This window comes from Heteronotia binoei, chromosome 12, assembly GCF_032191835.1.
Source record: "Heteronotia binoei isolate CCM8104 ecotype False Entrance Well chromosome 12, APGP_CSIRO_Hbin_v1, whole genome shotgun sequence".
Classification (NCBI taxonomy): Eukaryota; Metazoa; Chordata; class Lepidosauria; order Squamata; family Gekkonidae; genus Heteronotia; species Heteronotia binoei.
In genome coordinates this window covers 47,673,691-47,701,656 of record NC_083234.1, presented here as the reverse complement: position 1 = coordinate 47,701,656, position 27,966 = coordinate 47,673,691, and the positions used below count along the sequence as shown (strand labels likewise).

At 40.8% G+C, this 27,966-nt stretch overlaps 1 protein-coding gene across 1 annotated transcript in view; it reads right to left on the bottom strand.

Annotated features, from left to right (window-relative positions):
• CDS2 (CDP-diacylglycerol synthase 2) overlaps positions 1 to 27,541 on the bottom strand; it is a 45,149-nt gene extending 17,608 nt beyond the window's left edge. The window contains exons 1-3 of the mRNA XM_060251066.1: positions 27,394 to 27,541; positions 2,702 to 2,835; positions 147 to 243 (exon numbers count right to left, since the gene is read on the bottom strand). Of these exons, the coding sequence (XP_060107049.1) occupies positions 147 to 243; positions 2,702 to 2,835; positions 27,394 to 27,456 (294 nt within the window). The 5' untranslated portion in view covers positions 27,457 to 27,541. The remainder of the gene's footprint in view (positions 1 to 146; positions 244 to 2,701; positions 2,836 to 27,393) is intronic.
• Positions 27,542 to 27,966: the final 425 nt, after the last annotated feature.

Here is a 27,966-nt window from a genome sequence, read left to right as displayed (position 1 = left end):
AGTTGGTCTTAGCGGTGGAATCTTATCTAGCACATGGCATGCTTCTTGTCCTCGCCAGGAAATGGTGATTTCCTGAGGGTGAAGACTTGTCTCCCCTGGGGGAAAGGAAAGCACTACAGAGAAAGAGACAGTGTACACAAACTTACAATCATCATTAACACCATTGGCCCCAAGTAGATTATGATGAAGAAAAAGACTATCATTGCCAATGTCAGGATGCCTCTCACCCACCAATTCTTCCATCTGCATGAAGAAGAGAGGAAAAAGATGGGCAGAAAATTACAAGGATTGCAGATTTTCATCACCACTGAGAGCAGCAAAATGGGAGAAAGACAATTCTAACCCACTAGGCACAATTCACTGGGGCAGTCCTCTCACCTGTGAGAAAACATGGTTTTTATTTTCAAACCTCAGTATTACCAGGAAAAAGATCTCGGGTGGGCAAATTAAGGAAGATGGCTGCCTAAGATCTCTGAGCACTACCTTTTGGGAAAGAATGACCATGCCAGTGCTTTGCACAGGAGTGGCATGCAAAATCTGTGCTTCTGTTTGCTTCCCCCATTAATTGTGCCTCATGGTCACTAGTGAGAAGAGGAAGGATTTTCTGCCTAAGAGATCAAAATGTCTTGGAAGGTGCTGGTAATGGAATAGTTTCTGACAGGGGTCATTTTGTAGAAAAATAGGTGGTGGAGCTCAGCCAAAATCAACACGATGCAAGAAAGGAGAGCCCTGGGCAAGTGAGGCCTGCTTGGGCTTGGTAAAGATCCAAGCAGCCCAAGCAGACCTCGCTCACCTGGGGCTCTCATTGGCTGCCCCCCCCCCCAGTCAAAAGGCCAGCAAGACACCTGTCACCCAAAATCACATAAGAAGTGGAGAAAGGGTGGCGTACGCTTCTCCAGGGGTTAATGAGGGCTACTGGGGGTGCGACAAAGCTCCTGGTGGCTGGCTGGTTGTCCACTCTCCTAATCCAGGAATTGATATTTAACTGCACCTACTATTCATTGGACACAGTAGGTGGGGAGGAGGAGGGGGAACCCTCAATGGTTCAGGATATGCATTTCTGTGAGCTTCTGCTGAATTCAAGGTCTGGTTTCTGAGCAACATTTATTTGGGGATGGGGCATCCTTTAAGCGCAAGATGGTAAAACAGACTGCTTGAACTGAGACCAAATGTGCACATCAGGGATCCACAGCATGGTGATCATGGGCACCATGGTGCTCACCAACAACTTTTCTGATGCTCACCAAGTGCTTTTAGAAAGTGGTGGATTAGGTGGGACTTTTGCCCAGTACAGCCTCTGACTGGCCATGCATCTTTTTAAACAGAGCTTCTGCTTACAAAGCTGAAGAGTTACTATTAGAATTATATAGATCCATGTTGGTCTGAAACAATAGAACAAAGCAGTAGACAAGCGCACCTTTAATTTACGGGACATTGTAAATAGATCCCTCTCAGAGGGACTTTTTCCAACACCTCTTAAAGAGGCTGTGGTCCGCCCTCTCCTGAAAAAGGTTACATCAGATCCGACCGAACTTGCACATTACCGACCGGTCTCAAATTTGCCCTTTTGGGGCAAAATTATTGAGAGGGCAGTAGCGTTACAGTTGCAGAGTTTTCTGGATGACATTTCCGTCCTAGATCCCCACCAGTCCGGCTTTCGCCCGGGCCATGGGACGGAGACAGTGCTGGTTGCCCTGGTGGATGATCTCCAGCGGCATTTGGATTGAGGCGGTTTGGCGGTGCTGATGTTGTTAGACCTATCACCTGCATTTGATACAGCCAACCATCAGTTACTGACCCACTGCCTCGCCGACAGGGGCTGGCCTTGCAATGGTTTTCCTCTTTCCTTGATGGTCGGGGACAAAGGGTGGCGATTGGGGAAGAACTGTCCCAAAGGCGTCCACTTAATTGTGGGGTGCCTTAGGGGGCGGTCCTCTCCCCGATGTTGTTTAACATCTACATGCGCCTCCTTGCCCAGAGGAATGGGCTGGGTTGTCACCAGTATGCTGATGACACCCAGCTCTATCTACTGATGTTATGTAAGCCGCCCTGAGGCTGCTTTGGTGGGGAGGGCGGGATATAAATTAAATATTATTATTATTATTAATTTCCCACCTGATGACAGGGCACAGTGAGTAATTTGTAAAATGCTTTGGGATTTCAATAAAGTTTGTAAAAGTTCTGCAAGTGTTTTTGCTTGAGTTGGTCACATCTGGAAACAGTGCTTTAAAGATTAAGCTAAGTCGCTGGGGCTCCAGAACAGTGGAAAGAGAGATGCATGTCTCCGGGCTGCCATTGTTGCACTAGTTGCTTAATAAAGCAGGAAGATGACAATAAAAATAACCTTCTGGTCTTAAAGGTGCACTTGTCTACTGCTTTGTTCTATTAGAGTTATATATAACCTTGTTCTGTGGCATTCTGTGTTGGGCACCACTCATGCAGTGGCCATTTTGTAGCTGTGCCCACCTCCCTGTGTCAGAATTCCAAAGGTGCCTGCAGGTTCAAAAAGGTTGTGGACCCCTGCTGTACATGATACATTACCAAATAAAATTCTGACTCACAAGCCTGCCACTGCTATTTCAGCTCCCAGTGGCTCTACAAAACTGTACTACAGTTATCAGATGAATGGGACTTTATGGTAAAGGCAAGCAACTTCTTGCAAACCCCCCCCCCCACAGAAACTGAATGTTTTTTGTGCTACCTTGATGACAGGTTAGACAGTGCCCTATTAAGAACTTCTGGAGTATCATCAACCGGGGGTGCTTGGGCTACTTCTGACTTGCATTCACTGTCTGATGCAGTTTCTCCGTCCAGCTTGTTTTCCAACTCCGATTCCTGCACAGCAAGAGACAAAATTTTACTGCAAATGAACAGGTTCAGCATTTCCTTTTTTTTCACGTAAAAACCCCAGAGAGGGCTGCAAACAAACTAATAACTTTTATTTTTTAAAAATATCAAATTCTAAATCACAATGTGATCTTATTTTTAGATTTCTAACCCTTTTTTTGCCCGAGTATGCTAAATCCAGTAAAGAAACATACAGAGCAACTGTGATGATGGGAAAGAAGAAAGAAAAGCGAAACTAGTTTGAAGAGCAGAATTATAAATACTGAAGCAGAAAAATCCACAAATATATGCAAGATGTGCTTCTTTGGCATAATTTATTCTACTACCAAGAAATGGACGTTCAAAGGCTTTGGATTTTTTCCAGGGGTACTTGGCAACCTGAAGACCTGCAGTCTGATTATAAGGATTCTTGTACAGTTTGGTGCCTTTGGTTATTTGGAAAACAGTTTGGTGAACTGCTTATTGAGAATTGTGAAGCTTATAAATTTCCTCCAAGGGTATTTGGCAACTAAAACACTTACAATCTGACTAGAAGGATTTTTGCATAGTTTTGGCGCCTTTGTTTTGCCTGGAAAATTACTTTGTGTACTGCTTGCTGAAATTTGTACAGTTTGGGATTCTTGTTTATTTACATGTACTGCACCTTTAAATAAGCCACTGTGCTTTGATATATGTTGTGCCTGGTTCTTGCCGTGAGCCATTGCAAACAATATTGCAAATACATATACAAATGCTTGTATGCACATTTTGAATATTTGAACTGTTTGACGGTTCTACTCCCCAGTGGGGTTTTTTTCCCCTGAAAGAAACTTGCCCACCATGGGCAGGCTTTGGAAAAATCAAGGATGAAACAAAATACAAACTGATACTGATTTTGGGGGGAAAATTTTTTTATATTTCTGTTTAAAAACATATCTCAAGATAGTTTCAAAGTCCAACTGAACATTTTAGTTCCAGCTTAATCTCCATTTTGGACCACAGTGTAGAAAATGGCATAATTCATGGCCACAAATGCCCTATTGATCACTACTAAACCAGGTAAGGTTAACTGGCTGCTGCTCTTATGTGTTCGTATCGTGAGGCTCTGCCAAGGAGACTATTAATGGAAAAATAGCACCAGTATACACTTTCTCATGGCTTAATAAGAGTTACAGCATTTCTCGGCGTCAGCCAAAAAACAATGCTCCAGTTAACATCCTGATGTGAGCAAAAGAGAGCCACAACTCCCAGATAAAAACCTAAGGGGAAAAAAGGACTAATTTGTGCATCTGATGGCAGCAAGTATCTATGGGAAGGGAATATCAGATTTAGAACCCCACCATACAGAAGACCTTATCTCTGTTGGCTACCCTCCTTACTTCAGAAGATAGAGGCACAAAGAGAAGGGTTTTCCCTGAACATCTTAGCAAGCAGACAACTACAATGGAATAAGATGGGCCTTGAAGTACCCTGATCTCAGACCTCTGATGGCCTTATAAGCAATCAGCAGCCCCCTAAGTCCAGAGGCAAACAGGTAGCCACTGAGCTCTTTAAAAGTTGGTGAAAAATGTTCCCTATGGTCAGTGCCAGACAGCTATATTTTGTACCCATTAAGGGCAGCCTTTACCTAGGGGAGGTGTGGCTATGGCTCATGAGCCACATGTGGCTCTTTCACACATATTGTGAGGGTCTCATAACCCCCACAACCCCATCGGTTGACTTGGAGAAGGCATTTCTCTCTTTAAATCACTTATCCAAGCCAAGCCAACCGGTAGCTAGGAGAATGCATTTAAAGTTAAAGTTGCTTTCTTTCTACCCCCCCTCTCTCCTCCCTCCCTCATCTATTTTTCTTCCTTCCTTCCCTCCCTCCAACATCTGACATTCATGTCTTGTGGCTCTCAAATATCTGATGTTTATTCTATGTGGCTCTTACGTTAAGCTAGTTTGGCCACCCCTGACCTAGGGAATGGAGGGGACTTTCTGTGGAAACTGTATCTGTTGTGGTCAGTATAGGCTTTTATAAAGAGGACAGTGACTATTCTCCACTAGAGCTTTATGATGCCCTAGCTGAGACTAGTGCCCATCGTCCATTACTTGATTTTAGGGGTATTTTCATTACAACTTTGATGTATTATAATTGGATTGGTTATGTAAAATGCTTTAGAGAGCCTGCTGGCTGAAAAGTGGGATTGAAATGGGATTAAAAGCACAAATGAAATATCCCTCCCTCCCCACTATTACCATCAGAACTTCAGCAATTTTTGTCAACACAACATGGCTCACAGGATCCTGATCTGGGGCATTCCAGGTTCAGCTCACAGACAAAGCTGGCTGGCTGGCTCACCATCTCTCAGACTAAACTACTTTTATCAAGAGGGCCTGATATATCTGCCCTGATCAGAGATCAGAGGAGAGGTGGGATAAAAAAGGGAGGGGTAGAGAAAGCAGGAGATAAATAAAAATACATGCCATAAAATTCTAATGTTAAGAGGCCTTTGCACACCTGTGCCATATCAGGGATAACCTGCTCCATACTCCTGCCGATGGTTCTCTGTACAAGAGTGGGTGGGCAAAAGGAGACCAGATAAGTGAAGGCCACAGGCCCCAAGAAGATGAAAGGGGGAGAGTTTCTCCAGCATTGACTTCTGGAAGTAAGAGAATTATAACATGCTCTTAATATAGGATGGGAGGAGAGAAGAAAGGAAGCAGGATGACCTGTTAATTGACACCATCTTTACATCTCCAATGCAAATCACACGTCACGACCTTCAAACCAGCAGCTTCTGAAAGCCAAATGAGCTGCTTACTGATGTGCTGAACTCTGGTCTAGCCAAGAAGTTTCTATGGCAACCACCTCTTCTTCACTCTGCCTTTCTTACACACCCACATTATTATCTGCTTCCCTTGTTACTGACAATTTGCACACAAAATCGTGATAACTCACATATGTGAAATATTATAACCTCATTGACCAGCTATGCTAGACACATACCACCGCTAATCATTCTGAGAATTCAAACAAGACAGTGCTTAAAATCAGAATTATAATTCAAAATAACTTTCCACTAACGATCTATTGGAAGACTCAGATATTAAACTAGGTCCTCACCATTTGCAAATTCATGACTCACATTATTTGTGGTCTGCAATCTGATCACATTGCATGGTCTTCAGTAGACATGGGCATGAATCAAAGTACAAATTGCAATTTGTGTTAAAAATGGCTGATTTGTGGTTTGTTACAAACTAGTTCAGCAAATGGTGCTGTGCACGAAAAAAAAATAAAATAGCTTGTTTTGGGGTGGTTCATATGTGTCATCATTGGCAGGGGATCTTCCTCACATTGAGACATGACCAGTGCAATGACATCACCAGGAAGTGATATTATCATGCTGGCATGTTGCCGGGAGATGCTCTGTCACTTGAGGGAAAACTCTATGGTTTTCATAGAGTTCCCCCCCCCCCCCAAATGATAGAGCACCCCCCAGAGAGGTGCCCAGGGCAATAATGTTACTTCCAGGTAATGTCACTGCACCGGGCATGTTGTGGCGTGCCTGTACTTTCTAGCCCTCTTAGGGGCTGCTCCATGTCTTTCCAAACTGAATGAACCAACGACCCACAAATTGTTCAGGAAATCATTAGATCAGATTTAACAACAGCCCATGGCCAGTATAGAAATATATAAATATCGGGGACTTCCGGGGTTGGAAAATGCCGAGCTGAATTGCTTCTCAGAAGGGGAGCAGGCTGGGGCTTCTGTTCGGGGTAGTGGAGGGCAATTTAATGCCTGCTGCCTACTTTTCTCAGTCAGAGATCAGTCCAAGATATGCACAGGAAACTCTGAGGAGATTTACCTTGGCTAAAAGGGAGTCCCGGGGGGGAAGCTCCTTTGAGGGGTCTCCGGAGACAAGTTGCATATTCATCATCTGCAGAAGTTTCCAGAGTCATTTATTTGACATGAGCTCGACAGGATCCTAACCTTCTTTGAGACTGCTAAACATCTAAAGCTATACAAGACGGGTGTTGGATCTGGATAACTGCAGAAAAAGGTACTGATGACTATCTTCATTCTGGGACTATTTAATGTTAAACAAAATAAAACCAGAAGGTTGGAAACAGAGACTCAGAAAGCTTGGAAGAAGGGGAGAAGCAGCGAAATTTGAACTTTTAAATTTAAAGGACAGTGCTAAAAAGTGGAAAGGAATTTATTGTTTTGTCTACTTGCAGTTTTGGTGAAAAAGCCCCATCGTCACAGATTTGCACCTCTCACAGTCAACACAGGAAATACGTCAAACATCGTGAGATCTTTTTACCAGTGAAAACGGGATTTGGTGACAAGAAAAGCAGGAAGTGTCGGATGGAAGAGGGAAATCATTGAAGCAGCTAGCCTCCTCTAGGACTATAATATCATAGAAAAACATCGGCGGCCATTGCTAGGAGGTCAAAGTTTAAATAAAGTTTTTAAAGTGTTCGGGACATTAGAAATAGGTGAAGCTGACAGAGGTGACAATTATAAGGTAAATACTATTGGACATTATCGCTGATAATTATTTTAGAAGCCTTTTGAAGGAAATTTTTTTTAAAGGGAAGCAGAAAGTCGCGATCGCCATTTTGGAAGAAATAAAAACTTTAAAAATTAATATCTGAGCCCAGGAGGCTCTGAGGACGGCAAAATTAGGCTTATTGAAAAGGGCACGCCTTACTCTATCAAACCTGATAGTTTAAATTTAATTTGGAGAGGTCAAAATTTTCGATGTTTTTTTTAAATGTCAGAGCATAAGTTAACCCGTGCAAGGACTGCCTCAATGGAGAAAATGCAAGAACAATTAGAAGTAATGGAAGCCAGGATGATGAAAGGGGTGAGAGACATGATAACTGCTTCTAAAAAAAATCAGAAAAGACATTGAAGAGCTAAGGAAAGATATAGAAGATCTCAGAAATGAGACTGTGATAACATCAAAGAAAGTGCAAGAGGTGGAAGAGAGAGTGACAGTACATGATTCCACCTTGCTAAAAATGCAAGAAAAGGTGGCAATTCATGACTGCAAATTGATGGAAACCCAGATACGTCTGAGAGGAGTACCTGAGGATGAAGAGCATGATTTGAAAGGATATATAATAAGAATAATTGCAGAATTTTTGGAGGAAGATCCTGAAGGAACTAGAAGCATGTATGACTATATGTATAGAGTGAACTCACTATATGCCAAGAAAAATAATCTACCAAGAGATGTGGTTATAAGATATATGACAAAAGAAATGCTGGGAAAAATCTTGAATAAAAATATTGATAGTGGGAGGCAGCAGAGTAAGACTCATGAAAGAATTGCCAAGACAAGTGATAAATGACAGAAAAGCATACAAAAAATTGACAGAAAAACTACGTGACAATGAAATGAGGTATAGATGGATAATACCTGAAGATCTGAGCTTTGAGCTGCAAGGAAAAAGGATTACAATTACAAGCACACTGGAACTGCGTAGGTTTTATGAAGAACATAAAGAATTTGCAACATGATGGATTACAAATTATTATCTTGGAATGTAAATGGACTAAATTCACCACAAAAAAGAAAGGCAACATTTCATTGGATTAAAAAGCAAAATTGTAATATAGTTTGTTTACAAAAAGTGCATATCAAACAAAAGGATTACAAATTTTTATGGAATAAACAATTGGAACTAGAATTTTATTCCTTGGCTGAACAGAAGAAAAGGGGAGTGATTTTCTATATTAAACAAGAATTGGAGCCGAAATTAGTGTTTAAAGATGAAGATGGAAGATTTGTAGCGGTAGAATATTAAATGCAAAAAACACAGTGCAAAGGATGCTTTTTTAAAAGGCATTATACAACAATTTGATGAACTGACTTATGACCAAGTTTTGATAATAGGGGACTTTAATGGAACAATTAAGAACACACTGGATAGGTCTGGGGAAGAAAAAATAACAAGGAAGGAAAATTGCCAGTCTTTTTTTGAATTGGTCAAACAAGAAAATTTGGAGGATATATGGATGAAATTTAATCCTGAAGTGCAGGACTATACCTTTTTTCCAGCAAGACATAAAACTTTTCCCAGAATTGACATGTTGTGGGGCACTAAAGACTTAGGCCTTATAACAAAGAAAATAGAGATTTTACCTAAAATTGGGACTGACCATAACCCAATAATGTGGATTACAAAACTGTCTAAATTGAGAAGATGGAGATTGAATGAAGATTTACTACAGAATAAAGAAATAGTGACATCTCTAGAAAATGAAACTAAAGCTTTCTTCCAAATAAACGATAAAGAGGATATAGAATTTCAGATGGTCTGGGATGCTTATAAAGCAGTAATGAGAGGAATATTGATTACACTGAATAACAAAGATAAGAGGGCAAAAGAAAAACAGATGTTGGACATTCAAAATGAAATAAAGAAAAAAGGGGAACTGAGAAAAGGCCAGGGAAAAAGAAAATTATAAGGGAGATTATAATATTACAAACACAAATTAGACATTTGTTAAAGAACTGGAATGGAAACTGAAAAGATTGCAGCAGAAATCTTTCAAGAGAGCAAACAAACCCGAAAAATATTTGGCCTGGGCAACTGAAGAAAAAGAGAAAGTAAAATTATTAATAAAATTGTGGTGGATGGAAGAGAGGTGGTAGATCAAGAAGGAATGGGGGCGTGGCGTCGCACGCATAGGGAATGGACGCCTGAAAACAGAGCTCCTTACTTACCCCTGCCAAATCCACTTAAGCAAGCGCCCAGCGTTGTTGTTTGTTTTCTTTCTTTTCTTTAATTAGTATGGGAACAGTAGATGGTCAAAAATCCAGATCAAAAAGAAACTCAAGGAACTCTGTTAAAGACTATTTTCCCAAAAAGCCTAAGGCTAAGGCCTCAGGAAAAGCAAGCAGCCCTGCAAGCAAGATGGCGTCGGGAGAAGGGGAAAACACAGCAGCAGACCTAGCTTCATTTCGTTCTGAGGTAATGGAGGCTTTTCAAAAACTGGAAAAAAATATGACTGACAAAATATCTGCCATGATCCAGCCCCTTTCTGCTCAGTTGGAGGGTTTCAAAACGTCCTTCGAGAAGGTGGCAGAGACTGCAGATTCTGCTTTTAACATGGCATGTGCTGTGCAGGAGGACACTCAGTATTTTTATAAAAGAGATGAATGGGCCACTGATAAAATTATTGCACTTGAGAACCAACTGAAAATGGGGAATGTTAAAATTCGCGGGCTCCCCGAGAACTCTGCCTCTCCCTCTGACCTAAAATCTCTTATAGCCTCCTGGCTATCAAAGGCATTGGGTTTTTCTGAATCTGATCTTTGTGCCCTGGAGGCTGCATATAGAATTGGCCCTTTGCGCACACAGAAAACTTCGTTGCCTAGGGACATTTTAGTCCGTTTCTCTTCTGCCTCAGTTAAATCCAAGCTGCTGCAAAAAGCCCGGGCTATAAATCCACTTCTGCTAGGAGATTACAACATCCAAATTCTACAGGATTTGTCTTCTGAAACCTTGCAAAGGCGGAAAATTTTGAAGCCAATTATTGAAATCCTGAACAGGGAAAACATCAGATATCGATGGGTTGCTTCGTACAAGCTGCAAGTTACTGTACAGGATCGGTCGTTTGTCGCTGGAGGCCTTGACTCAGGCCTAAGCATGCTGAGAGATTTGAATCTTCTTGTTCCCACCGGCCTTATAGAAGCAGTCTCACATGTTCACTCAATAACTTCAGACACTAGATGGCGTCGTGTGCCTATGAACCGTCCTGATCGGCCTGTTTCTCCTAGAAGCTAAACGCTGGAACTGTTGCTATGCAGAAATCTTCCCTTTTTTGTGTGGATTCTTGACGTCCCCCCCCCCCTTTTTTTTTTTCCTGACATATAAGCTTTGCCTACTGAACTGCTGACTTATAAGCTTTGCCTACGTGTAACTCTGTCACGGCTTAGAAATATGCTGATGATTGTTTCGTGCCTATGAAGCAATGTTTATATACGAAATTGGGGGGTTCCCCCCCCCCTTTTTTGGTTATTTATATCTTTTGAACACAATGTTATGAATGTGAGGGAGTTATTAATTCAAATCAACTCATTAAAGGAAATCTTCTTGGTTGATTGGGTATGCATGATTGGAAGAATGGGGTGACTTGGAATATATGGTTTGAGTAGGAGCTGGAATGGGGAGGCTGGGTGTTGAGTGAGGGAGTGGGAGAGAGGGAGGGAGAGAGAGTGAGTGAGGGGGGGTAGATCAGAGTGAGAAACTTGAATAGTATGATTAGGGTTTTATATCAATATATTTCTTTCTACTATGAGTTAATGAATTGTCAGGACCTTTTCCCTTCCTGTGTGAATTGTTGAATGGAAATGAATCTGTGAGACAGAGGGTGGGTAGGGAATGTATGTGTGTGTCAGTTTGTGCCTTATGCTACTATGAAGGTTTGGAAACTTGTTTCCATCACCATCATATCTCCCTACATAGGCTTATAAGTGGCTGAAGGATAGTTGGTGGGGAGTGTTTGGGGAGACCAGTATTTAATAGCGTTCATAGTTCTGTTTAAAGTTTCATTGTATTTTTATCATAGTGTCTTAAGTCTTACAATAACTTTGTGATCGAGATCTGATGCTGTTACACATGGTATATTAGTTTGCCTGTAATTATCTTTAATTCACTAACCTGAGTTGGTAAAAGGCACAGGTTTTATTATATGTGGCTTTCTAGGCATTTTAGCCTTGACTCGATCAGCTTTGTTTGGCCTTTCATTATAAACTTTCTATACATTCGGCTCTGTTATTCTGTTTATAAATTTTATTTTTGCTGGGTTGATAGTGTTAAATATAAGCATTTTTGGCAGAGAGGGAGAATGGAGAACTTCAGTTTTTTTTAATTAGCTCCATTTGGTAGTTGTTGCTAGTTGTGTGGTGTCTTCAGTAACGAAGACTTCCGCTTCAAATTTATCCTTTTAAGTAAATAGTTGTTGTTTTCCCAAGTTTGGGTTAACAGAGTTGGAGGGTGAGTTAGTGGCTAGTGTCTGTTAATGCTAGACCACTGGTGTTGGTTATGGTTTTTTGTTTGTGTTACGGGCAGCATAACTGTATTGAATTATTATGGATTTAGTTGGAAGTTTTTTAAAGCCTTTGATCTGAAATCTGTCCTCATACCTTTGAAATTTGATCTACAGGATTCGCCTCTAGCTATCCTGGTGGCACCTGGGTTCAAAGCTATGAATTGCAATAATTTTGATAACCTTGGTTATTTCCTCTTTCAATTATGGCAGAGTGCCACTTGAAATTTCTATCTCTAAACTGTAATGGGCTAAATAATTTAATTAAGAAAAAACGGGTTGCCTCTGCCATCTCTCATCAGAAACCAGATATAGTTTTTTTGCAAGAAACTCACCTTAAGGGTAACCAGCCCAAGGTCTTCCAGTCAAAATTTTTTGCTCATCAATTTCAAGCTTACGGGTCCTCCAAAGCAAGAGGTGTGGCCATCTTAATAGGTAAATCAGTCCAATTCACTTTTGAAAATTCCTCAATTGACCCTAGGGGTCGGTATATTTTTATCAATGGGGTCTTTAATGGTAGCCCTTATACTCTGGCATCGGTGTATGCTCCAAATGATGGACAAATTGCATTTATTAAAGATACGTTGTCACAACTTCAAACTTTTCATAAAGGGCCCATTATTTTGGGAGGAGATCTCAACTATGTTGTCAATCCTTCTTTAGATAGATCTCAAAAAAGCCTGCTACCTCTATCTGCCAATAAATGGTCTCAATCAAAAGATTCGAATGGCCAAAATGATTTAGCTCAAATCTTTCAATCCTATAATCTGTCAGACATTTGGAGAAGCAGGCATCCAAAAGAAAGAGACTATACCTTCTTTTCTTCTCGTCATCAAACTTATTCCAGAATAGATTTTCTTTTAGTTTCGGATTCTATTTCTAACCTTTTTTTTAAAGTAGACATTGGCCCAATGATTTGGTCTGATCATGCATGGTTGGAAGGTTATATGTCAGGAATCACTGAAAGATCTTTTTCTTTTAATTGGAGATTGGATAGTAAACTTCTGTCTATGAAATCGGTTACAGATTCCATTGAAAAAGACATTAAAGAATTTTTTCAATTCAATACTGAGTGTGGAGTACCTCAGCATATAGTTTGGGACTCGTTTAAAGCTGTAATTCGTGGCAGATTTTTGGCTATTGCCTCTTCGTATAAAAAAGAAAAAGACAAAATTAGATCAGATTTGGTTGCCAACATTACCAAATTGGAAGAGAAATTTAAAAAATTTGGTAGCAAAAAAACTTATTCAAAACTTCTTATAGAAAGGAAAAAATTAGAATCTTTTGACGTCTCCAAGATTCAAAAACAAATGGCTTATATAAAACAAAAATATTGGTTTCGAACTCCTCAATCCCTTAAACTCCTATCATGGAAGGTTAAAAAGAGAATATCCTCAATGGCTATTTCTTCCATTCATTCTAAATCCGGTACCTTGAAACATTCCACTAAGGATATTGTAGGAGTTTTTAAAAAATACTATTCATCTCTATATTCCTCCCAGCATCAGACCTTATTTCATCTTTTTTAGACACTCACTCAGTTATTAAGCCTGTTTCTCCTGAGGTTAAATCCCTTTTGGACAAACCTTTTACTGCACTTGAAATACAGGAGACTATCAAGTCTATGAAATCCAATAAATCTCCAGGCCGAGATGGCTTTATACCAGAATTTTATAAATTTTTTAATACTTTGTTGGCTCCCATCTTGGCGGACGCCTGTAATCAGTTTGTACAGTCTGGTTCTTTTCCAGTTACTTGGTCACAGGCAAAAATCATTCTTCTTCCAAAGAAAGACAAAGACTTGCTAGACCCTAGTTCATACAGGCCGATATCGCTCCTTAATTGCGATTACAAGATTTTTACAGCAGCCCTGGTGGCTAGGCTTAATACTTTTATAGGGAACTACATTCATCCTGACCAATCGGGCTTTATCCCACACCGTGAGTTAACGGACAATACTAGAATGGTCCTTGATGTTATTCAATACTGCTGGAAATTTAATATTGAGTCTTCCTTTATCTTGTCTATTGATTTTGAAAAAGCCTTTGATTCCGTTGAAGTTCCTTATCTTACAACCTTACTGCAGAAAATGAATTTTGGCCCGAATTTTCTGAAGATAATCCATTCTTTATATAAGTCGCCTTCTGCTATTCTTTCTATTAATAATTTGGATTCTGAAGAATTTAATCTTTTCAGAGGGACGAGGCAAGGTTGCCCCTTGTCTCCTCTGCTTTTTGCAATCGCAATTGAACCTCTTGCTAATGCTATCCGTAATACCAATATTATTGCTGGTATCCCTATTAGAAAGAAACAAATTAAGGTGTCTTTGTTTGCAGATGACCTAGTGCTTTTTGTTACAAAACCTAAGACTTCTTTACCAGCTGTCTTTGATTTATTATCTGTATTTTCTTCTATATCGGGTCTTCGAGTAAACCCATCTAAAACCATTCTTTATCCCATCACAATTTCAGATGCTCTCCAAGATTCCATCTACTCAAATTATCACTTCAAAAAAATGGATAGATATTGGACATATTTGGGGATCAATATACCTTTAAAATTGGGAGATATTTTTAAAGTCAATCATCATTTATTGATTAAGGACATTCTTACTATGCAAAAGAATAAAAATTCTTCACTCATTCCCTGGAATGAAAAAATTCAGATTATTAAATCTTTTATTTTTCCCAAATTTCTGTTTTTATTTCGAGCCATTCCTATTCTTATTCCTGAGGACTTATTTGTGGGTTGGCGTCGTTCGTTCTTAAGATACATTTGGAACAAGGGCTTATCTAGAATAGGGTATGCAACTCTTATTCGTTCTAAATCCTCAGGTGGTCTGGCTCTTCCGGATCTGCATAAATTTTATGAAGCTGCCATTTTAGGAGGCCTTGTCAGATACCATGATGCTGATTTAAATTCAGGCTGGAAGGTCCTAGAAGATACCTATCTAAATAACAAATCGTTTCAATCTACATTATGGGAATTTCCAAAGAAGAGACCTCCTAATATCTCCTCCAACCTTTTCCTTAAAGCCATTTTTCAGATTTGGGACAAACGCCGCCTCTTTTTAGCCCCTCCTATGTCTCCACTATCTCATTTTATGGATGTTTCTTGGTTTCAACCGGGGTTTTTTTACAAGTCTTTTCCAATTTGGAAAAAATATAATCTTTATAGGTTTGTGGATATTTTGTCCAATGGAAAAGTGCTCGACAAAAAATCTTTAGAAGAGAAAACTGGTGGGACAAAAATCCCATGGTTTGAATACTTGCAAATTAACAACTTGGTGACATCACTCTCAAAGAAATACAATTTCAATCGACCTCTTACTTTCTTTGAATCCTTGCTACAATCTCCTTTTTTAAAGCGGAAGGGACTGATTTAATTTATCTATAAGGGTTTGCTAGACATTGATGCTGTTGATTTGTTATCCTATCAAGAAATTTGGCAAAGGAATAGTTCAATTAATTTTCAGGAGGATGTTTGGCAACAAATCTGGTCATCTCCTTCGTTTGTTTCAAAATCATTGAATATACAATTACAAACTCAAAAAATTTTGTTCCGGTAGTATTTAACACCTCAGAGATTAAGCCATATGGCGATAAATCAATCCTCCAAATGTTGGAAAAATTGTGGAGAGGTGGGCACATTTATACACTGCTGGTGGTCTTGCCCGAGGGTGCAGTCGTTTTGGGCAGTAATTGTGGCAAAAATCAAGGATATCACGGGCTATAGTTTACCCTTAAGATTGGAACTCATTTTGCTTGACTGTTGGAAAGGTATTTCTATTACTTCTCTCAATAAATCCCTGATATCCCTTTTACTAGCTGCTGCTAAAATGGTGTTAGCCCAATTTTGGAAATCTCCCAATATTCCTCCAGTTAAAGCCTGGTATGCTAAAATCTGGGAGGTCTATACTATGGACAAGATAGCAGATAGTTTATGCAATATAAATAATTCAGAAGGTAACGATTCTCTGATGTACAAGTGGCTTCCATTTCTTAAATTTTCTTTTAGTCCTGTAGATCAGATGCGTACATGTATTCCTGGTAGATATTATGACATTATTAATTTGATGTAATTAACATATGGACAGAGTACTTATTTTTTAATTCAGCTGCCAAGTATGTATGTATGTGTGAATGTATGTATGTGTTGTTTTGTTTGTATTTTGTGTATATATATATATTCTGTTTTCTGCTGGTATGCTATGCTTATACACAAAGAATGATTGCAGATACAGTCATTGATTGCTTTATTTGTATGTTTACTAAATTCAATAAAAAAGTTTTTGGACATTAAAAAAAAAAAAGAAGGAATAAAAAGAGAATTCTTTAAGTATTATGTCAAGTTATTTAAAGGTGTTAAAATAAGGAAAGAAAAGATGGATGAGTATTTACAAAATATAAAAATAGCACCCTTAGCAGAAAATATGCAAAAAGTTTTGAACGATCCAATTGAAAAAATAGAAATTGAAGCAGCAATTAATGCAATGAAAAATGGAAAAGCACCTGGGCCGGATGGATATACAGCTAAATTTTTTAAAACCCTCAAAGAGGAGTTAATCTCGAAACTTCAGAAATTGATGAATATGATAAGAACAAAAGGGAAAATACCAAATACGTGGAAGGAAGCTGTTATTTCGTTGATTCCAAAGGAAGACAGAGATGTTACGAACGTAAAAAATTATAGACCAATTTCATTAAATAATGACTATAAAATATATACAAGAATCTTGGCAGAACGGTTTAAACAATATTTGATAAACTTTATAAAGGAAGATCAAGCGGGGTTTCTTCCCAAAAGGCAAATAAGAGACAATATCAGAATTGTTGTAAATACTGTAGAGTATTATGAAAGACATCCAGAAAAGGAAGTAGCATTATTCTTTGCGGACGCAGAGAAAGCATTTCACAATTTAAATTGGGATTTTATGTTTGCAGTAATGGAGAAAATGGAGCTGGGAGAAATATATAAATATCATAATGATCACGCAAGGAAAATGATTACACAATAAAATTATTAAAACTTACTAAAATTAAATACATAGATTTATAGCTCTAGTAAGACAGGTATGAAATTCAGCTTCCCACATTTCCTTGAGAAACATAAATGGAGCGCAATTTCATTGCTTGAGTACAGAATTTCGCAATTTTTTTTTTACTAAACTCCGGGTTCTCGTCAGAAAGAAATTTATTAAAAATCTCTTTGTTGGAGATTTTGGAACCTTTTGATAATATTGGAGAAATAAATATCAAACAAATATCATTATATATCAGGCAATGAAGTAAAACATGCATTGTTGTCTCTATTGCACCAACATTACAGGGACAAACTCTCTCAGCTCGAGGGATGTTATTATATCTACCCTCGACCACTGCTGATGGCAGTACAGCTAACCTTGCAAGAAAAAAGGCCCTTCTCTGATTGGCATTCTCCAGGCTATACAGATAGGGAGCCGGTTGAAGAAAGTAAAGTCTTTGGGAGGCAACAATGAAGTTTGGTAATTTGGAGATGTCAATCTAACGTTCCGTGTATTCCACTCTGCTTAAAAAGCTGTCTAGCTGTATCATGGCCCAAATGAAAAACTGTATCAGGGGAAAGTCTGAGCTGAGCTAACTTAGTTTGGACTTCTTTAAGCCAGCTTGACTGAAAATCATCCTGCAAAATTAACGGTTAAAGACCACAAGAGTTTTTGTATATCTTAAACCAAAGGTTTAATGAAGAAAGAGTTATTCTGGCAGTTATTTTCACCATCCCTGTTTCTAATCGAATCGTAGAACTTGAGACACAATTTGGGACCTTTAATACTGCTCTTAAAAATTTAGATTGGACCCGTTCTGAAGGCAAAAAACAAGACTAAGAAGGGCCTAGAAAAGTTCCGTACAGTAATTGTGGTATGATCTTAAATTGGAAAAGCTTAAGAGCAGCTGGAACAAAATTTCCCCCCTTTGACCTAAAGAACTTTATAATACCCAAAGCCGTCTTTTTTCCTTTGTCCGCCACATAATTACTATGGGCCTCCCTGGCACCGGAGGCTTGTGTCACCATCCCCAAATATCTAAAGGAGGAAACTTGGGACAGACATGGTCCATTCATTGACCAGCATCTCACTTTGGGGGATTTATTAAAAGACATTACCTTGGTTTTATCATAGTTAATTACAACTACAGTAATTAACATTACAATTACAATTACTGTCATGTGTATGGAAGTTAAGAACTAGAGGATATAAAATATAGATCTATTCTGTCTACCTGCTCTGCCTTTTAAACTTCAGTGGATTCCGGTCGGTTGTGACACTTTTTTATATTTTTAGATAACTAGTTCTTGGACTGTTTATCCCTGCTTTATTTTATTACTATGCCATTAAAGGTTTGTTTAATGATGATGATGATGGAGGAAAGGAGTATGATACAAGCTGCTTTGGGTTCCCATTGGGAAGAAAGGTGGAGTATAAATAAATTAAAGAAAGAAATTTCTCTTTTGCATCATGGAGGAGCATTCGGTTATGCATGTCCCACCTGCCTTCTGAAATGATCCAGCCCAGTTAAAGGTTTATAGCCTCAGTGAGAACAAAGTAGCAGCTGCATCCTAGAACATAAGCAGTTTTGGAAGCCTCTTCCACCCCGTGATAAATCACACTTGCACAGACAAGGCTTGTTTCTAGAGCCCACACCACTTCTGCCGGTTTGTTGACAAACCTGTGGAAACAACAAAACAAGCCATAGCCCGCATGGATGGATATATATAATGATATATAATGATAGCTAAACTGAAGGCCAATCATGGGGTGAAAATACAGGACCAGCAGGAAAAAAAATTACATTATACATCTGTGCCAAAACAGAGTAGTTTTTAAGATACCACAAGCATCTTCACCACAACACAGCAACATGGCTAACCCTCCACAATCGGTCATACTGCAACTTGGCAGGAACCTGACTACAATTCATAACCATTAGGGCGACTTTTTCTTACTGATCTGCTCTCTTTCTGCACATCCAGAAAAGCAGCTGCTGCTGACTCTTCTCTAAGTGTTAAAGCATAAACCAAAAACAAAAAAAGACTGCTACCACACCTACTCTGCGACCATTTCCTCCAGCAATCTCACAAGCACTAAAACCAGACTGCATATAAACCTTCAAGCAAAACTCCAGGAGAGCAAAATGAACTCATTTCCTTTTATAGCATTGATTCTTTTCTCTGCTACATCTTGGGGGAAAAAAGAGTTTGCCCACCTGTCTCATTAGAGACTCATAATTTAGCACTAAAACAATAGCTGTTGAGAGAGAGAGAATTTTTTGGCTCAATGTATTAGCCAATCAAAACAAGACCTCATCACCTACTCTTCTCCATATGCCAAGCTTTTGCCCCAGATCTGCCCCTGGAACTTCTTGCAGAAGCCTAGTGAGAAGAGGACTTTTGTGCTGGTCATGTGGGGTAGGGGTACCCCCACGAAGGGAATGGAAAGAGTAACACTCCGCTGACAAGCATTAAAGTGGATTAATGGAGCCCTGAAGCAGGGCTACCAGCTTCACCAGGAGATCAGTCAATTGATGCTTTAGTTGATTAACAGGCAAGGGGAAATGTTTTCTGGTTAGGACAAACATGGTTTATTCTCACATGCAGCTAGTTACATTTTGTGGAGTGTCAAAAACTGCTCAGTGTGCAATAAGCTTTTATGCAATTGGTCATTTGGCATTTTATAAAAACATACACACACACACCCAAAAAAGGAGGAGGAGGAAAACTGGTTCCTTTCAACCTTCATAACTTTATGTATTAGAAAGCACTGATTATTATCCCCTGAGTGCTGCCCATGGGTTGAATTTTCTACTTCCTTTTTTACCAGAGCCCTCAGCTAGGTCCAGACTTCAAAACCTTGTAGAAGACCAAGAGATACAAGCTGAAGAACAAATATAATGATATTATTAAGCTGCACCCTGTACCTTACTCTGGACAGTGTTATACATGAGTTCCTTGTTAACAGGCAACAGTGACACAGTTTTTGAGCGGCCATTTTATGAAGAGCTTCCTTTAGTCCCTGAAGACAATAACTTTAATATACACTAGACAAGGACAATAATTATTTGGTCGCAGTGGGGAAAAAACCTAGTTGCTAGAATTATAAAGGCCTCTTAGACCTTTGACAGTTATTACCCAACCTTGGACACGCTGGAAGCTCTACACTCAAACAACTTCCCATAGACAAAATCCTAACATCACTATGTACCACCATTTCCCCATGACCCTCCCCATTGTTAGGTATTTTCTAGCAAAAGGGGGAAAAGTAGGGTTCAGCACTTTCATTTGTGCCACATCATGGCTGATTTCATTGTGCAGAAAAGCTCACTGTATTTTTAGTTTATATTGGTATGAGACAACAGACAGTGGCTTTATTTTTTCACACAGTCATGATCTGGAGTAGTCCACACAACACCCTAAAAGGAAAACTGTCCCTTAGAATGCAGAGTTGGAAACTTATGTGACCTGACCCAAATGGCATGAACAACAGGGAGAAATGCAGGCAGTGAAGGAAGAGAGGAGAGCATTGCAAAGATGTGTGGAGACAGCAGGGAAAATGGTCTGCCAGCAACCCTCTCAGCAGTAGCTGAGGTATCAGTAACAAAATGACCCTTTTTACAAGCAAGAGGTTTTAGAAAACCTGGGCTACCAGGACCAAAAAGTGCTTCATCAGTTTGACAAGGGCATATCCCACATCCTCCTCCCCAACTGAAACAAAACTTCAGCGCCTATAACTGCATTTACTCAAACAAATCCCCTATTAAACTTGCCTCTCCTTATCATCTACATTCAAACAGCAAGCTTCTTGGAGACACAGACTTATGTGATTTTGGGGGGGGGGGGTTGCTTACAGTAGTCCAATGATGCTATCAATACTAATTTAATATTCTTGGCAGCAACAGCAGAAAGCTATTTATCTGGAAAGGCCATTAAGCCATTTCTACAGACCAAGTGCAAGGTTTATTTTCAACTTTTACCTTGTTTGCAGTGTGATAATCAGGGTCACTCAGACATAAAAGAAAGCCAAAACAACAACTACAGGGAGGGGCAGAGGAATGCTGTAGGGAGTTCTTCCTGAGAGTCAGAACTGCACAACATCCTGCCAGCACACAAAGACATTTCCTGAGAACCAGAGGAAGAAGCAAGGAACTCAAGAGTGCTTAGGTGGGAAAGACAACAGGCCATGGAAGTCAACCCCCTCTTGTTGCAGTCTGTAGAATTCTACCTTTTGGAGTGGAACTGGGGCTCTTATTGCAGGCAAGCCCAAAGGAAACCACAATATGCCAAAATAGCAAAGGATAACAGATTTTTAACAGTGCATATGAGGCCCGACCCCTCAGTTGGCAGGTATTTATATGCACACCAACATACAGGAACAGAGAAAAAGAACAACAACAGTAGAGTCCAAGAGCAATGAATTGGAAGACGTAGAGTCTGATACTTCTGTACAAAGCTCAAACAAACAAGGAAATGATTGTGGCCGGTGCCCAAAGAAGCTATTCACAATGCACCAATTAGTTTATAGGTAGGGTTGCCAGGTGAAGCCGACAAGTGGGCAGGGGACTTACCAGGAGATTCTGAGAGAGGGAAGGGAGGCTCTGGAAGAGGGAACTCTGCAGCAAGTTCTGGGTGAGCTGCAGATACATTTAAAGGGACAGTGTAACAATGGAGGATGGGGGGACCTTCTTCTGGGGCTCACAGAATTAGACCCTCTGGTCCAATCTTTCTGAAAGTGGGGGGTTTTTTTAGGAGAGGCACCAGTAGCTATCCTAAAAATTTGCTACCTCTACCTCAAAAAACAGCCTCCTGCCAGAGCCCCAGATATCAACAGATCGATTTTCCACTATACCCTATGGGGACTGATTTTCATAGGGTATAAATAGAGCACCCTTCAGCTATTCTTCTTTTCTCCCCTCCCCCGCTTTCTGATAGCCATGAAACAGGAGGAGGGGCTCCAAACTTGGGGATCCCCTGCTCTCAACTGAGCACTGGCAGTCCTATGTACAGGTGAGAAATGATCCAGCAGCAGCTCCCACAGAACTATGCTGCAAGTTAAAACTGTGATTTTAAAAGGATAGTCTACCCAGTCCTCAAAGAGCTGCACTAGTTCAAAGCCCTTTGGAGTAAACAGGACTAGCAGCAGAATGTTTTACATAGCTTACCTTGAACCAACACTGAAGCTCTGTCCCATCCCAAAATTCTGCACACAAGCCTTATTATATGAGCATCTGTCTTCAGATTGGAAGCCAGCATAGTGTAATGGTTAAGAACAGCAGATTCTAATCTGGAGAGCCAGGTTCAATTCCACCATCCTCCACATGAAGCCTGGGTGACCTTGGGTCAGTTACAGCTCTCAGAGCTCTCTCAGCCCCTCCCCTCATAAGTCTAGCTTGCCACCTAAAAGAGTTAGAACAGGGGTGGCCAACGGTAGCTCTCCAGATGTTTCTGCCTACAAGTCCCATCAGCCCCAGCCAGCATAGCCAATGGCTGGGGCTGATGGGAGTTGTAGGCAAAAAACATCTGGAGAGCTACCGTTGGTCACCCCTGAGTTAGAACTTAAGGCTGCCAGGCAATCTTCTGAACTCCTGGCTATACTACTCACAATGCCATACAATATTGTCTTCAGGTTTGAGGCAGAAGTGTATATTCTTATTTCACTTTTAAAACCCAGCTAATTTTACTTGATCTCAAAGCAGATTAGGACAGCAAAACTATAGTAAGCCACTTTTAAAACAAGATTGTTAAACACTGCACAAACAATCCACTCAAGACAAGGGCAACCTTACACATGGATAGACCTACAATAGAACTTCTAACTGCAAAAAGATGATAGGCAATTACTGACCTACAGATATCCCTATTCTACCTGAATCCGCTTCAGGCATGCACTACAAGCATGCAAACTTGGGTGGCTAAAGAGGATTCTGAGACAGGTCACATAAATGAAATTGAGAACAAACCATGGAATACATTATTTAAAATATTTTTATCTTCCCTTTTTATAAAATATTACAGAAGGCAGCTAACAGAACATAAAAGCAGTAAATGCAGGAACAGAGCAAAATTAACACTAAACAAAAACGCACTAAAATTTCAGTATCTACACCAAGCCATTAAGAAGGCAACAACAGAAAAATTATAACTTTAATACAATCTACTTCAATATGCTCTTTGAAATAAAAGTCTAAAGACAATATTGGGAAGTCAGGGACAAAGAGTCAAGGTGAGCTTTCAGGAAAGTGGAGAAATTTCCCAAGTCCAGGCCATATTCCACATACTTAATAGCCCACACTAGCCAGTTTGAAAGGTAAGAAAGATTGATCGTGGTCAGTGCTTGGATGCGAGACTATCTAGGAAGTCATGGGTTGCTATCTGAAGGATGAGTCTGCTCATCTCTTGTCTTATAAACACCATAGTCCTGGGATCACCAACAATTGGTTGCAAATAGACAGCATTTTTTAATTAACTGTCTGTTGGTACTACAGAAATAGGCCCTAGAAGACCTTTAATACTGCACAGATGTTTAAAGCAAATCCCATGGAACCTCGAGACTCCTCAGAAGGTTCTCAGAAGTTCCTCAGTGGGAAGGACCATGAATAACAAACCAGTTTTCGTGAAAGATGTCAGATCTTTCACTGCACTGGCTTTGTTCATCACGCATAGAAGACTTATAGGTCCGTTCTAGGTCAAGACAAGCTCTGAATTTGCATGGAGCAATGAAGAGGCCCAGTAGATCTGGGCAGTACCTTGAATAAACTGAGTGTGCCCAGCAAATTATGTTCCAGAACCATCTGCTTGGATGCCACAGCATCAATATGGAGAAGGGGTCCAAAGTACCAAGTCTGAAACAAGCTGTTGTACAGGACTGAGAAGTTCCTGTGTCTAGTATCAAAGAGGGCTGCTCAAAGCAGCTTAGCAATGAGTAAGGTTATTCCTTGGCTTCCGCATTGTTTATTTAAAGTTACTTTGGAGAAAGCAGAGTTCTATATTGGCCATATATTTCTAACAGGAAGAAGGATTGTATGTTCAAGCGGAATTAACAGAGCTCCCATTGGGAAAAACCTGAGAAATTAAATGCTATTTTTAAAAATAGTCCTTGAGCCTTCTTGGCCACAAACATAGTGCATACTGCAAAGGCACAGGCAGCTCCTGTGAGGCTTTGTACCCAATGATACTCATCAGCAATGATCTTCTGCCAAACTCCTACCAATACAGCCCTCTAAATTCCAGTCACTGAAGGTTTTTTTAAAAAAAATCGTAAGAGCATACTTTGGATTCTCTTTTGTGGTCGTTAACAGAACAGCGATCCTGTAACAACCTCTGGTTTGTCAGCAAACACTGAGTCATCATTTAAGTTTGCAAATGCTGCAAGGTGTTAAAAGTTTTAGTTCTTCCTTTTCAAAAAGAAGAAAAAGAGCTCATTTTTCACTTAATTCCCAGAGCATGCAATCTTGTAACAGCAAGGCTGCCTAATTTTCAGCTAGTGAAAAAGTACCATGGGACTCCATGAGACTTGCTTTAACATAAACATGGATGGGATTGCATATAACAGGAACTGAAATTAAAATTTTTCAGCTCCTGGCGACTCCCTCTCAGAGCCAAGATTTGTTTGGAACACATGCACATAACTTCATAACCTTCCTCTACACTGAGATCAGACTGACCTGGGAAACTGCATGCTAGATGGCCCTCTCTCCTATCAAAGGGGTAGGCCTTCAAATCAAGCAGCCAAACTTGGGCTGTACAACTTCCAGAAAGAGCTTCAAAAGGGAAATATGAAATCCCGCCCCCCCCCCCCCCTCCCGAAAGCTTGAATGGCAGGCAGAAGGGTTCATTCCATCTTTCTCTCTTGGAGGCAGTCTGGTGCAGTAATTAAGAGCAGTGGACTCCAATATGGAGAACCGGATTTAATTCTGCACTCCTCCACATGCAGCTGCTGGGTGACTATGGGTCAGTCACAGGTCTCTTAAGAATTGTTCTCACAACAGCAGCTGTCTCAGCCCCACCTACCTCACAGGGTATCTGTTGCAAGGAGAGGAAGGGAAGAAGACTGCAAGCCCCTCTGAGACTCCAAGTGAAGGACAGGGTATAAATAAGCCTACTCTTTCTGTTTTCTATAAAGAATGTTTTCCTACACATCCCACTCCCAAAGTGGTAGATCAGGTGTGACATCCACAGCTAGCCAGTCCAAGATATTTTTCTAGTTCAAGTTAGCTACATGATACAACCCAAGAGATGTGCCTAAGGTAGCCTCTTAGTGATGCATATGATGGGACACAATCCCCTCTTGTCACACTCAGTCAACTGCAGAAGAGGCCCAGTCTGCAGCATCATATGGTCCCCAAGAGCTGTGCTCCAACATCCTTCAGAACAATGTAAGAGATGCCAGATACCCCTCCCTCATGGTCCAATGCTCCCCTAAACTTACTGACAGCCCATCTGGTGTAGTGGTAGGGATCAGACTGAGATCTCGGAGACCAAGGTTCAAGTCCCCATTCTGATCAGCAGTTTACTGGGTGGCCCTCTATGTCAGCCTAGCCTATCTTGCTGGGTCGTGGAGAGACTAAACAGAAACGGGACAGAGTGCAATATACCAGTCTGAACTCTGTGATGAAAATGCAAGATAAAATGTGCTAAATAAGTAACTAATAATACCTTAGTACCCCCCCCAAAAGCCATCTTAGATAATGCACTCAAGCTGGCCCAGAAAAGAGTGGTAGGGAAATTATTAAGAGGCCACTCAGGCAATGCTAGAAGCCCTTTGGGAAGGGTCTGAGATTGTTCTGGGCTTCATCTGGAGAAATAAGAGAAGCAGATGGAGCAGCAAAACAGCCAACAAGTTCCCTGAATTAGATGTCAGAGAACTGCACTGTTCTTGCAGTGGAATTTTTTTTTTAAAAAAAACCCTCACACCAGTACTTGAATTCTACTTTTTCCCGTTCCAAACCTGTTTGGCAATTTTTGTGTACATCCTGGCCAAGCAAACGGTTGTTGAAAGCTGACCTTTCATTTATTAGGCATTGTTCTTAAAAACATTCCAGAGATTTAAGGTAGGGACCTCACATCTCCATTTCTCTCTGCACTTACGCTCTGTTATTAACTACAGGGAACAAAAAGACTAGACTAGCTGTGACTTGATCAAGACACCCTAGTAAGCCCACTGCTCTGCTGGGACTGGAAATCACATCTTGCATAAATGATCAATGAAATATATATTCACTGCAACAAAATAATAACTTAGCTTTTTATATGGTGCATTAGAATGTGCATGGATATTATCTCAGTACTCTGTCCAACAACGCTGTAAAGCAGGCTGAAAGCATTATTTCCCCAGTACCAACGGAAGTCAAGAATACAGTCAGTTAGTGAAGCTCACAGAAGAATAAGTTTCAAATTAGGGACAACCTACAGACTTTTGCATAATTAGAAGATAGGGTTTCAAACTGTGGTATTACTGAATGGAAAACATTAACCCCCTTCCCTTTCATATGACACGATTTCCACTTGGGTTTAGGCACATTTCAGATTAATGGGTTTGCAGTAAGGGTTCAAGAGGCAAAACATCAAGCTGCACCAAGAGCAAAGACCATAACCATTCGCCTGCATGTTTACTCAGAAGTAAGTCCTACTGTATTTAATGGAGCCTAGCCTCAAGTAAGCAAGCATAAATTCAGAGTCTGGAGATGCACCTTTGCCCTTTAGTGAAAAATGCAGATGGAATTTAGAGTTGCTTATTTAGGGTGATTTTCAATAAGCATTTAAGGCAATGCCAGATTAGAAACTGGACTTGTACAGAGCTTGTGTGGAGCAAACCTCTGTAGATAAGTATATAGTACTTAAAAACTAGATGGCTCAGAGCATTTCTGAATGATCAACTATAGATGCAAGCCTTGTTGGGTACTGACTCAGAAAAAAACCCCAACCCTACTGCTCTAGTCGTGAGTCACAAACTACTTCTTGAAAAACCCCAAAACACTTGATTATACAATAAACGTTTTAAAAATTTCAATCAAGATCCAGAGGGGTAGCCATGCATGCTACAGCAAGAATTTAGTTTCAAGCGGTCTTAGCTGCACGTTGCGTATGCAGGTGTTAAGGGATATTTGACAGTCCCTTTTAAGGAGAGAGAAAGGGGGAGACGCGCTCGTTTGTACGCAGGCTCTCTGAGACAAGGCTATTTTAGAAACTGCTGGTAGCGCACTGAAAGCCCAATATCCGTTATAACAGGTATTCCCCGGGTGATGGTGATGCAATCTCCCTAGGGTAAAATCTGCCTTTCAACAATGTGAACCGCTCCCCCTTCCATTCTCAGGCCTTCTTCCCACAATGAAACCTCCGTCGTCACTTCTTCCCACCAAACAACCCTGTCTCGAGCAAACTCTGCAAGCCACCCCCAACGTGCCCCCGCTGCCGTTTCCGCCTTGCATTCGCACTCGCGAAGTTTCCTTTGGGCAGACCTCCCGCATGCCCGCCAGCCTCTCTACCTTTTCCTCGGAGTCAAGCTGTCCGTCAGCATCCCGGCCAAGCCTCTGCCTGAGCTCAGACATTTTGAGGGCCCCAGCAACAGGCGAGGATGCTGCCACAGCTGCACCTTCAGCCGCTCACCTCGAAGCAACCAAGCGGCGGCACCAGCGCGAGCCACCCAACAAGCTATCCAGGCCCGGGAATCAAGGCGGCCCCAAAGAGCGCCAGTCCAATTAGGAGGCTAGGAACTGTGGAGTGGGCGGGACTCTCACTCTCGTGCGCCCCAACCTTCGCCCTGAGTGATTGCGACGCTCTCCAAACACCGCCTCCACCACGGGTTGCCCGGATGCGGGTCACCCTCTGCTTTTTGATTGGTTTGAGTTTATGCATTGGCTGATACGTTTTAGGCATCATCTCCCTCTGGGAGCGGAGCTTGGTTGGGTTATTGACAGCTGCCCTTTTCTGCAGAAGCGTAGAAAGGATAGCACGGGGGCGGAGCGGGGTAGCGGACCTCAAGTAGCCCTTACGGTAAAGAACATTCGCCTCCAGATCCCACACTGGGAACTGGGTTTCGGTAGGCTTTAAAAGTGGAC